The 13,007-nt window shown below is 34.8% G+C and overlaps 2 protein-coding genes across 3 annotated transcripts in view; both read left to right on the forward strand.

The window, feature by feature from the left end:
- The first annotated feature begins 340 nt into the window (after positions 1–340).
- LOC144437716 (uncharacterized) lies at positions 341–5,024 on the forward strand. Its single transcript, XM_078126723.1, has 4 exons — positions 341–877; positions 1,416–1,547; positions 1,737–1,898; positions 2,593–5,024. The coding sequence occupies exons 1-4, from the start codon at positions 349–351 to the stop codon at positions 3,534–3,536; spliced, it is 1,767 nt and encodes a 588-aa protein (XP_077982849.1). The 5' UTR covers positions 341–348; the 3' UTR covers positions 3,537–5,024.
- A 5,723-nt stretch (positions 5,025–10,747) lies between these two features.
- The window catches only part of LOC144437728 (uncharacterized), an 8,204-nt gene continuing 5,944 nt past the window's right edge, over positions 10,748–13,007 (forward strand). The window contains exons 1-3 of one of the 2 annotated variants that reach the window (XM_078126738.1): positions 10,748–11,023; positions 12,059–12,368; positions 12,717–12,939. In XM_078126738.1, coding sequence (XP_077982864.1) covers positions 10,958–11,023; positions 12,059–12,368; positions 12,717–12,939 — 599 coding nt within the window. In that variant the 5' untranslated portion in view covers positions 10,748–10,957. The remainder of the gene's footprint in view (positions 11,024–12,058; positions 12,369–12,716; positions 12,940–13,007) is intronic. The other variant, XM_078126737.1, reaches the window with a different exon arrangement.

Genomic DNA, 13,007 nt, shown 5'->3' on the forward strand with positions numbered 1-13,007 from the left:
GGTCACATAGTCAATGTAATAAAACATACCAAAGCGTCAACAAATAATAAAAATCTTCACACAAACATGTGTATCACTGAACTTTCATCTAAATATTGAAATAAGTGTATGATTTCCTATTTCCAGATGACAATTATTGGGTATCCAATGACCTCTGAACTTAAACTCCAATGACCTCTGAACTTAAACTCCAATGACCTCTGAACTTAAACTCCATTTTCATTTTTAGATTCAAAGGGTTATAATGAAGATCATTGGAAAGTGTTCCTAGAGGCTTGTAGTATTCCAAAGTTTAGTGAATGTGTAGAGCAGGAGTTTGTGACAGAGTCCTACAAACCATGTCAACCCATGCAGACCTTCTTCCATGAGATTGTACCATATCTCCAGTTGTTTCTATACAATAAACACTATGAGGTTTACAGTAAGCTGAAAGATGACAACATGGCAGGACTGCTAAAAACCATGCAGTTTGGTCAGGTTGGTAAACTCCAAGTCATCTACCGAATCATTAACAATGAAAGTATACAAGCAGAGGAAGACGTTGTCTGTGGTGTTAACAACAAACGGGAATTTTACATCGACAAGAACTTTGTGGAAGAAATTTACAACTATCCTGATATCAGGAGAGAAATTAAAATGATGTTTGGTAGGGGTGATGCTCATTGCCAGCAGGAGATCAACAACTTTCTACGGATGTTAGTTCCATTCATTACTGGCCAGACAAAAGAAAGTGAGGAAGGTTTCCTGGAAAATCAAGAACTCGAGGAGTTGGATACAGAAGAAATAAGATGGGAAGTTGAGAAGCCAGCTCCTCCACCAACTCCCCCCACTCCATCTGTGATAACACCATCAATACTGTTTCCTCTACCAATCATAGGTAAGGGCTAGTATTTTTGTGAAGTTCTGTAGGATGTTTGCTACAGTTTGCACATCATGGCAGTTACTGAGTGGAATTTTATAATAAATTCACATTCAAACACTTTAAAGGGCTATGTTTCAAACCATGGTCATCACATTAGTGTTATCTTATCAGTGGAGCCATGAAGAATACATTGGATCACTCTTTTGTTCTATCTCTGCCAAGCAACTGTTTTTCACACCTAAATTGTCATCCTAATGTGAAGTATGCTTTAAACTAATAAAGTATTAAGTTATCAATTAGATATGGTCTACAAGTCATCTCAATGTCTGTTTACTAGTTACTCTTAACTATGACATGGTCTACAAGTCATCTCAGAATGTCTGATTATTGATTACTATAATAACTATATTACATACGTGTGATGTTTCACATGTACTATCTTTTGTTGTCAGTTTGTTTAACTAGCCTGTACATCTATCTATAAAATAGACTTTGTGCAGCATCTCAATTCTGTTTAATTTTATAACAAATTCCCTTGATGCTGTTTCCATAGAAACAGCTACTGATGAAGGAGATGAAGATGGAAAGAACACTAATGTGAAGAAACCAGACCTGAATGAGGATGGTACTCCAGTGTTACCATGTTGGCCACCTAAAGCAGGAGGATATGGTACTCCAAGTAGAGGTAATCTACATCTATGTGTTCTTCTTTGACTGAAGTCATTACCATTATCAGCACTTGATGAAAGTAGCAACTGCACTTAAACTTGATAATGATGTTTAGATAACTTAGAATGGGATGGTTTTCATATTCATTGAAATATCTGCCTACTACAACCAGTTGTTACATAGCTCACTGCTTGTTTATTTGTAGGAGGGAAAACAAATCTACAGGAAGCTGAGGATGCCAGTTTAAAGATGTGGCCACCTCCTGCACCAATAGAAGAACAGAAGTCAAAAAGTGAGACTCCTTATCCTAGAGAAAATACAGGTCCAGTCACCAGGAGAGAGCCAGATGATACAGCTGACAGCCATGGTAAGCTTATGATGCATAGTCTGTCTGTCAGCCTGTTATTATTGTTATTGACTATCAATGTCTGTCTGTCTGTCATTATTGTTATTGACCACCAATGTCTGTCTGTCTGTTATTATTGTTATTGACTATCAATGTCTGTCTGTCTGTTATTATTGTTATTGACCACCAATGTCTGTCTGTCTGTCTGTTATTATTGTTATTGACTATCAATGTCTGTCTGTCTGTTATTATTGTTATTGACCACCAATGTCTGTCTATCTGTTATTATTGTTATTGACTATCAAGACTGGAAATGAAATAAAATTAAAATGTGAACTGTTTCATAAGATATAATTCAATCATTGTACAAATTATGTAAATATTCTAATAGTAATAGGGATCAGAAATACACAATATGTACTCTATACTCTGGAATTTAGGTTTTTAAAGTTTAAAAGAAAATAGTCCATATTTGGTAAAATTAGGGACAGTTGATATACACTTGCTTGATACATCAACAGTGTTTGTGCACATTTGAGTCCATTCCCACCAAAGAAACCAAGTGAACAATATAATTATACATTATGTTAGCATCACATGATGGGATGGAGGTTGAGAGATTGGGGTGTACGTTGTCAAATATAAAGAAAGGTTTCAGTGCTTTAGATGACCACATGTTCAGGTATGTGTGTAACATTATCTACATATCTTGTAGGTGTAACTACGGAGAGAGTCCAAGACCACCGAGGTGATCAGTTAAACTCAGATGGAAAGGCTGAAACTGTTAAATCACAACCAAGGAATGATGAATCTAGACGGCAACACAATATGTCAGATACTCACAGACAGGATGAACCAAGACATCAACACAGTACATCAGATACTCATGGAGAAAGATCAGAATTACTAGATTCTAAAGACTCTCAGAACAAAGATGAGAACCAGAGAGGAAAGAGGGATGAGTTACCTGCTAACCACAGACATGAAGGTAGAGAAGGGACTGAGTTTCCTAGCAACCAAGAAAATGAGGACGCTCGGCAACCACAAGAGAGTGGGTCATCTGAGAAAGACAGACACCATTTCAGTGGAAATCATTCAATGAGAAGTCCAAGGAAGAGATTTTTTGATTTCTCTCAACCATTATGGAAGAGTAAAGACTTAGATGAGGCATTGGAAGACCTTGGTAGTGGAGAGGTCTTGATGAAACAACTCCCTCAAGGAGTCACCATCGATGACTTCGAAAGTGATGGTGACATAGAGATAGGCAAATGGGGTGAAGCATTGGTGTATAATTTCCTGCTACAACAGAAAGAAGACCTTGATAGTGAGAAATGTAGTGTTCAAATTAACTGGGTGAATCAAGAACAGGAGTCTGGTCAACCTTATGATATAGAGATCCAAGTGCAGATGACAGACGAAGGCAGTGATGATGTGATCGAATATAGTATTTACATTGAAGTAAAAAGTACTAAATCTAAGGAGAAGAAGTACTTTGAAATTTCGTCCAAGGAGGTGGCATTTGCAGAGAAAATGAAAGAGCAATTCTACTTGTATCGTGTCTATAATGCAGGCAATGCAGATAGAGTCAAACTTTGTCGTATTCAAAATTTAGCTGAGAAATTAGATGTCAAAACAGTGCGACTCTGTATGTTTGTTTAGTTGTGTTATGTCTGACAGGATGTTCTAGTGTTAAGACATTGAAGAATTTTGAAGTAATGATGGACCAAATCAGTGTAAAGATGAGAAGAATACCATGTTTGATGTGAAATAATCATTCCAATAGACAGCGCCCTCTGTCATATTTGACTTTCAAAAAAACAGCGCCCTCTATCAAGTGTTGACAATCTTTCAAAATCAATGTCACAATTTTAAAAGAGAGTGACTGGGGATCGGTCAAAGATTGTAATCATCATCTAGAACAGGGGCTCTTAAAAACTTTCTAATTCTAAGATTCAAGATGTAGAATTTCATCAACATTATTTACCATTACTAGTACATTCCATATATCAGCCAACACCAGAGGGCAGTGTTTATTGAAAAGGTACATACAAGACTAAATATTGAAATAGATGGACACAGAAAAGAAAGCTATAAAGTCTAATCAAGAATTCATAGTGTTTTAAGTATTTTCATGCACTACTTTATATGTTACAGTAAATATGTACATGAATTATGACCATAATTACAATAACGAGGTGTTGTTTTTTATAAAGTATATACAATACATACATGTAGTCTCCCAAACATCCTTATGGAATGGAATTATTTACAGTGGAGCAGCTATTTATGGTCACATGTTTTAACAAAATCATACATTTAACTTTTTATATCTTTGATATTATAACCTAGAGTATGTATTCAGTATTATCAGAAAGTGTGTTTTTTATGTCTATCAGAAAGTGTTTTTTATTAAGTTATTCAGGTTTATTAGAGTTTAGAATTCTCTGTACATGTAACGACATTTTACCACATGTTAGAGTGACAAAATATAAGATCAACATATTCTCACACATGCCTATAATAATACATGTGTAGTGTGTTGAACTAGTCTAGCTGCTAGACCCCTTGGGCTATTCTGCGTCACTCTGAAAGCTACTGAAAGTCACCACCATGGGTGCTAGCCGAGACAGAGGTACTCGGTACCATTCAGCAACCCTTAAAGCATAGCTCCAAGGTCTTACTACAAGACTATTTGTTATTTTTATGACATACCTAGGTGGTAAAATTGTATTACAGGTAATAACAAGAATTGTGATTTTTAGGAACACAGACCATAAGTTCAGATTACCTGTAGAATCCTACTGACATGTAAAAAGACGTAGTCTTTTTTTTAATTTTTGTTAAAGGGGCATGTTCATGTTTTTTTCAATTTTTTTTTTTTTTTTTTTTTGGGGGGGGGATATTTGCTGTATATTAGGTACTCTTAGTGTTCTACTTATTGAAGCATACTTACACATAATAATCATATACAATGGATAGAACTCAAACCTTGTTTTGACACGGGGTGTGTACTTCTACATTAAACTGAGTGCACCTGAAAGACTTTTTATAAAATTCACACACGTTTCAATCTTGAGTCATCACTACTAGTGTTATCTTAAGTGAACCAACTCTACCTGTATTCAGTCTGTGTATTTTATAAACATTTTTTGGTGCTCTGTCATCTGTAATACATTTAAGATTATTTTAATCTTGTTTGTTTGTTTGTTTGTTTGTTTGTTTGTTTGTGTTTGTTGTTGTTGTTGTTGTTGTTGTTGTTGTTGTTGTTGTTGTTGTAACATTGTTTCCATGGTGTTTTGTATACCCTTATGAGGACCACATTGGAAATAAGTGTTTTTTAAAATACTTTTATGTGTTATCCTCGGTGATTTTTTATCTTTGTATTTTGATATGTACTTGTATAAATTTTTACCCAAATAAAATCAATCAATCAATCAATCAATCAATACCTATACAAACAACTGTATATCACACATTAAAGACAAAAGACAGTAGACAAAGATTGATGTGAAAGTCATATATATATATGATAGTAATAACTGAATTGTATTGATCTCATTTTGGTGACAATATGAAAGTTTGTACTTTGGGGTATAAAACACTTTATTCTTATTTTCTTAGCTACCAATGTAATCATGGATTTTATGAAAATTCTAGACATGTCTCTTTTAATCTGTAACATTCCACAATGATGAAAAATAAAGAGTTACTCTCCCATAAATGGAGGTTATGCTATGTTATTATCTATACCTATACCTATACCTATACCTACACCTATACCTATAGAAAATATGAACTTTTGAGTAGATTATAGATAAATTAGGATAAATATAAGAATAATTCTTAGAAATATAAATGGAAAATCCCATACTTTCTTTATACTTTGAACCCGAACGCAATTAAAATAGTTTCCATAGTCTGGTTATATGTTGAATACATAAGTAAATAAAAAAGTGTTTCCAATAACCCCCACCCCCCACCCCCCTTCACATTTTTCGCATTTAAAAATTTACTTTTATTTCTGTGCACATCTTCATGCCTTGCTGCTGATCTGTGATCACTTTTTTTTTTAAATCGTATTCCAGAGAGAACCAGGTCCTATACAGTACATAACGTGTTCGTCTACTTTAACTTATAATTGTCTTCATTTACTTTTTTTACACCTCATCAAACTCTCATGGAAGTATTGTGACCGACGAGTATCTTATTATATATGGCCTTTTTTTTATTTAAAGTAAATTAAATGAAATTCTGACCTACAAACCCTATTTTCTGAAGTCATGCTATCGGAACAAACAGTTTTTTAATTTTGCCTGAAAGATAGAATTTATATTACCTTCATACAAAGTGTTCAAACGAATAAAAGACTGGTTGAAAAATATACAATCCAATAATTGTTCTAAAACACAATATAGAGGTTACTGCCGTCCATAACTGAGGTACCTGTTGCTCCCAACAATTCTTCCAACAGCGATGGTGGTGTAAGTTTTTGGCAAAAGGAAAGACTTGGATCAAAGGTCATATCCTAGAGTAGAACCGAAACACTCCCTTGAAATTAAAGATTTTACCATATGTTTTTGAGTAGGGCATCGAACTTAACGACTTAAGGAAAGAAATAATTGTAAAGTCATTGTTTCATTCCATATCGGAGGTTTTTGATACTCTCAGCCAGAAACTCTTAGTCAATTTCATTCAACTTAAATATATGACTACGGCTATAGTTCCTTTACCCATACTGTTATTTCCCTCGTACATTGTCCTTTTTTGTGTGTTTTGGGGGAGTTTTTGTGTTTATGAGAATGGTATCTTTATACGAAAATCAGTTTGTCTCTGGATAGAATTAAATTATATCTTAGCAAAACCTAACAATATATAGTATCTTTATTTCTTCATCGCCAATCACTGGACCGTTCTTGTCATGTACATTGAAAGGTGTCTATTTCATTATCAAATATAAGTTATTATAATTTAAATGTTAAATTCCAGATTTGATTCCGCTCGATTTAAAACCGATTGTTTTATTTTTGATCTGACAATCTCCTAGTTCAAGTTCTCGTGTGAAGCAACAAAATGAGTATATATATGCCATGTGAAAATGTGTAAGTTATAAGTTAAACGTGTAATTATATGAAATGAACATTTTTCTGTGGTTTTGGGGATGAATTCCTTATATGTACCCAATACTTAGTCAGGATAGGGAATAACAGTCAAATAATAGGAATGAAGGAAGTATCCCGACTTCCTGGAAGTTGAACCGTGCCCTCGATTGAGCTCAGAGTTGTCACCCAGGGTGCCGAGAAACAAGGTCATGTCGAAAGGTCATTGTGCATGGTGACACATCATGAACCATCGAACTAAACACATGTCACTGTGTGAAACAGTAGAACGATTGGACCAGGGCAACAATGTGTGTGAATTTACCCGAGGTGTCGGTTATTATATACTTGTTATATCAACATATACAAACCTTTGCTGATTTTAGATTTACATTTGTTCTCCCAATGGAACCTGTTGCAAGATTACGTACAGAGAAAAATATATAAAAAGGACAAAACTAGGACAGAAAGTTACAGAGGCACAGTGTACTTTTAAAAGATACCCAATTATATTTGAAATATTATTATGATCTATAAGGATCTACATACAGATTGATTAATACGATAATCTTTCATTTTTAATTATTTATAATTTTGATGTGTGTGTTGGGGGGGGGGGGGCTCCGTAATCGGCCATGAAGTTCGTATAAGTATAAAACACAACTCTGAACCTATTTTGTTCTTCATTTTCATTGATTATTATCGACAATATCTAAGTACAAGTTGGACTGAAACACGATTAATAATCAAAATATTCAACCTTCCATATAGTTTGTCATGAATCAAAAAGGCAAAGCTAAGATTTCATTGTATCAATAATATACGTAAAATAAATGTAACGTGATCAAAACACCACATCACTATAAAACCACTCATAATTTTCCGTTATACTATTAAAGACAAACTCTGCACGTCATGAAACTGTGTGAACGACTGTCTTAGCAATACAGTGTCAAGACCATTATTGAGACATTTTTCTCATGGCAAAACAATATCAGAACAGTTATTACATAATGGAAACAAATGATATGTTGTATTAAGCCCACATATAGCCCATTATCAATCTAATTAAAATCCGATGTAGATGTCGAACGATTAGCCGACATCTACATCGGATTTTAATCAGATTGAGCCCATTATGTACATGATTGCTGTCATGAAATACGTTTGATTTTCCAAGTAAAAGTAGACTTAAGCCAAACTGTTACGTGTTACCTTTGGTGAAAAGAATATTATGACGGTTACCTGACCATTACGATTATCTATTTGGAGAGTTAATAAGTATCTCAAACAATGTTATTATTTATTTTATGATTTAACCGGGTATGATTCTACTATTTAATGGGGTTACCGAAGTCAATTTTTACCAAGGAGTGTTTGGTTTGGTTTGGTTTGGTTTGGTTTGGTTTGGTTTGGTTTGGCTTTAATAGTACAATATGACTTCTTAGCTGGAATAGTTAACAATTACAGTAGTTTTAGATGACCTGTGTGATGTGATTGCGAATGATCCACAACCATTATAACCAGCATAATAGTGTATAACAATTGTCACTACTTTCACATGCAACCACTGTTGTTTTTAGTCGTACTTTGTTTGCAGCAAGATCTGTGTTAGTATAATCTGATTAAAAATTGGCACCGACCCTAGTGTGTCTCCTTGGTGGTTATGATGACAATGTGGTTTCGGTTGAATTGCGATACTGTTATTTCACGGCTACAGACTAAACAAGTTGATGAACTCTGGCATTATATCACTCTGGGTTGTAATTCAATGAAATTAATCCTAATAAAAACATAAGATTGTATTTCATCGAAGCATTTCATCCCACAGGCATTTGTTTTCCGAGTTATGTCTCAGACTGTTTCTATCAGAATATAATAAAATGTCGATGATATCGTTAATATTGTCGTATTTAGCCAACTATATATGTGTCTCCTTTCGCGGTGAGTGAACCTGCGCGATCACAGGAACAAGTGTAATTTTACTCCTTTCATATATAGTTGGCCAAATACGTCTATATTAACGATATTATCGACATTTTATTGTATTCTGATAGATACAGTCTGAGACATAACTCGGGAAACAAATGCCTGTGTTTCATCCACAGTTTAACGATCGTGATCCGAAATTACACTATTGAATCTGAAAAGGGAACAAAAAATTGTTTTCTCATGAAACCAGCTGCCAACAGAATTATATATACAAATATTATACGTAGATCAATTTATGATTAATAACTGAACTATCTGTATAGATTTATAATGTAACTTCAATGATCAGGTTCTGCCTTTTATGACATCATTATCCCATTTATATCGGGTCATTTAGTAATCTTATAGTTTCGGTATATCCTTGTCGATTTATCATATTTCGTTCCACTTCGTCTTCTTCCCAATGAAACTGTAATTTTTAAAGTTATATTTCTTCGTTCCGCCTTTCATGTTTCGTTTATGCAGTTTTATATTTTATTGTCTATTCCAATTAACTGTATATGTTCATCAATGATATACATGACCCGTATTTGTAGTGTAGGTCACGTGGTGATGTATGACGTGAATAACAACACATAACCTGTATACAGTGAAATACTAGATGACATCATGGGGGTCAAAGGTAACATTTATTGTCTTATCTCATTTCTACTATGACGTGATGATTTTGTTGCCTCGGTCTGACAAGTTGTTGACAGTTAGTAGAGTTAGCAGTCAATCATTACACTCTTTATGTCAACAACCTACCGTACAACCCCGATGGGAGTACAGACTGACACAAAACTAAACACATCTATGTATAACACTATTGAAATATACTCCGTAAAATATTGATATAAACGAAATCGTAAAGAAGATTACATCTAAATATTACTGGACCCTGTTTCACACTGAATTATCTTATATTAAAGGAAATGTCTGCCAAGATTTTGTCCGAAAGATATGTGTTTTTTCCTGTTTGATACTACAAATGATGAAAACAATGTGAATTTTTAAAATATCCTATGTCCTTTTTCATTATTTTGCAGGTGTCAACAACTAGGCGCCCACCTCGTCACCCTTTTAGAGGCCTGTTTTTTGTTATAGAGTTTGGAGTTACAGAAATAAAACGTTCCACTTTAGGAGTTGACCACGTCTATAAACACATTATAAATCCCTAAAAAAGAAATTAGTCAGAATGATGAAGAACTGGAAGGGGCGTTATTGGTCACTAACGTTACAGATACGATTGGCGGGTATCGGATTATGAACAGTGGATACTGTACAGCTGACAGTTTTAGAGGCATAGATATAGTTTTATTGACACCCCTTGTACTATTTTATCACTGGGAATATGGTGCTAATTTTTTTCATATGAATAGCAACATTTGATACTTTACAAGTCTGAAAGACAGAACGCTCTACGTCACAGACAGTGTAGCTAGGCAACTAACGACCTTGGTACGCTTACCCGATGTTTTGTTCACATGGTGATGACGCCAAGTGTCAGTATCAGGCAGCGACTGACAATAAGTTATAGGTTGACGAGCGTTAAAAGTTTATACATCACAAATTATAACACTAATCTTCCACACGCATCATCTTTGTAATAATCTTATTCGTCAATAAAATTTACTATCAATTCAGATCCTATTTTCAATCTCTAGGTTTCTTTTCACGGTTCTTCTTCACAAAGCGAAGGTCCGGAGCCAAATTTCCACTTGTCAGCATTTTCAAAATGCTAAAATTCGCGTTGTTCCCTTTCCATATGCGTACTCCATATGTGATCAATTAACCCATCACATGGCGGTCAAAGGTCTCAAGCAAAGGGACTCCTCCACCCTGTTATTTGATCTACATTTGCCGCAGTTGAAGTCAATAGTTCCCATCCCTTGTATCATTTGTTGTCACAACCTTACAATATCCTCTATACCACGCAATGTTTTAAACAACCTGACTGAGTGCAAAGATTAATTTTCGGTTATTATTTTGTGAGAGGATCGTGTTAACAATATGGATATTAAGTGTGGTTATCTCGATTTCAGAAACCCAGCTAAAGAAACCTGGTACACAATACGGGTAAGTCCAAATATTATTCATTTTTGCTCTGCGTGGTTCACCCACTCGAACGAATTTTCGAAATCGTTGTGGTTGAGTCAAATATCATTTGAAAAGTATTTTGTTTGGGATTGTCCTGCGGATATATGATATTGTGATTGTTGATTTAATGACACTTTATCATGTTTATATGAATAGTCATGATAAGTATATCTGGATATGGGTTTTTTGGTCACAGTGAATGCGATTACCACAATAGTGTGTCCAGTTGTATTTGTTCAGATGCAGTCTGACGTCACAATCGTTGATGGACAAAGGTACAAGGGTAAAGTCATTAAAGGGACTCATTTATCTTTTTTGTTTGTTTCGAACTGTCAAATAATTGACAATAAATTGGTATCCATACGAAAACAGTTGTTCCAGTAGCCATGAAGTAAATACTTGGGTCAAATTCCCGGAACTCAAAATTATGTGCCTTAACTACAAGTTACGCCGAATCCTGAAAGTTTCGAAATATAATATGGGTGTCCATGACAGGTTGTTTATGACGACAAGTTCATCCTATCGTGCTTTTTAACTTGAATTGATCATTTTCATTCCGTTCTTTGTGTCCCTGTAGCATTTAAATGGGCAAAATTCAACTTAAGTTGACATTGAACTTAATACAATTCCAAAATGATGGTCAAACCCGTGGTCATAGAACAATCACAAAATGATGGTCAAACCCGTGGTCATAGAACAATCACAAAAAAACGTCAAGGGACAAGTACGAAAGGGTCAAGGAAAAAACACAAAAAGTCTTTTTTTATACAACGCCAATACTTTGTTGTTTTAAAAACTTTTGTGTATTTCTGTTGATAGGTAAGATTGTATTGCTGCGTTGACTCATTCTTATTTTCTTTAATCTTAAATATCATTGACCGAAAACCCTCAGATTAAATATCATTCAACGAGAATCGTATTATTTAATAGTGTCTGATGAATATGATACATATTAAACTATCATCGAGGACATTAAATGGAGTCATTTACTATTAATATACGTATTGTTTGCAGGCCTGGCCCCGTAAATGGATTGAAGCACGTATAAATCGAACCTCAGACGGCCAATCTGTATTATTAGAAGCTTACGAAGACCAGAACGAGTTTGATAAAACCGTGATCTGTCTGTTACTTGAAAACGTTACAACCATTCGACGTACACCAATCAAAAATCGATACGCTTTCGAAATCTATTCTGGTGATCGACCAATCGTCTTTCTATCAGCCGACAGTGAAAGTCTCTGTCATGAATGGATAGCCGTCTTAAAGCGGGCCTTATTCCCTTCAATGACACCAATTAAGAAGTTACCGGACGTTGGGACAGGTAAAACATCATTTTAGATTAATTTCTTTGGAATGTTGGTAATTGATTCATATCTTTGTAAATATGTATACGGGAGTAAAGTACACGTGGGAAATGTTGGAACCCAGATTGTATGATGTTTTCATCTTCCCATCCTTGTTGAAGACCTTCCTGTTATGTTAATATCGTCACTGACGAAAAACGCATATCAAATTTCAGGAACTTCGAATTGTTTACCCTAGGCATCCTCTTAAGGCGTATATCATAGTTTATCTTTTTAGTCAGTTTCATGAAGGCGAGGTGGTATGACATGGAACGTTTAACACATCGAACCAAAAAGTGACGACGACGATATCTCTTTCGTTTCAGAATTTTACCATGTCTGGGCGTTGCCAAGGGAAAGCGCTGATAAAATTCGACTAATTGGTGAATTTTTACTTGCTGTCACGGAAGACTATTTCACTTTGTTTAATGAAACTGGTACGTTATGTCTACGATGGCAGATGAACCACATCAAAAGATTCGTGATTTTGAATAATAAGGATATTGCACCAGCTGACTGTGGAAAAATACTATATATACAAACTGGCAGGTGAGTGAGTATAGTATTTAATTAGAGAAAAGGGTGACGTTTTCCTCAAAACAAGGCTCCTAGCAGAC

Source organism: Glandiceps talaboti, chromosome 7, assembly GCF_964340395.1.
Source record: "Glandiceps talaboti chromosome 7, keGlaTala1.1, whole genome shotgun sequence".
Lineage (NCBI taxonomy): Eukaryota > Metazoa > Hemichordata > Enteropneusta > Spengelidae > Glandiceps > Glandiceps talaboti.

Bases quoted from the DNA above. Each gene is read 5' to 3' on its own strand.
- LOC144437716 (XM_078126723.1), top strand. From the start codon at position 349: ATGCAGACCTTCTTCCATGAGATTGTACCATATCTCCAGTTGTTTCTA. The intron at 878-1,415 runs GTAAGGGCTAGT...CTGTTTCCATAG, and splicing joins GTTTCCTCTACCAATCATAG to AAACAGCTACTGATGAAGGA. The intron at 1,548-1,736 runs GTAATCTACATC...GTTTATTTGTAG, and splicing joins ATATGGTACTCCAAGTAGAG to GAGGGAAAACAAATCTACAG.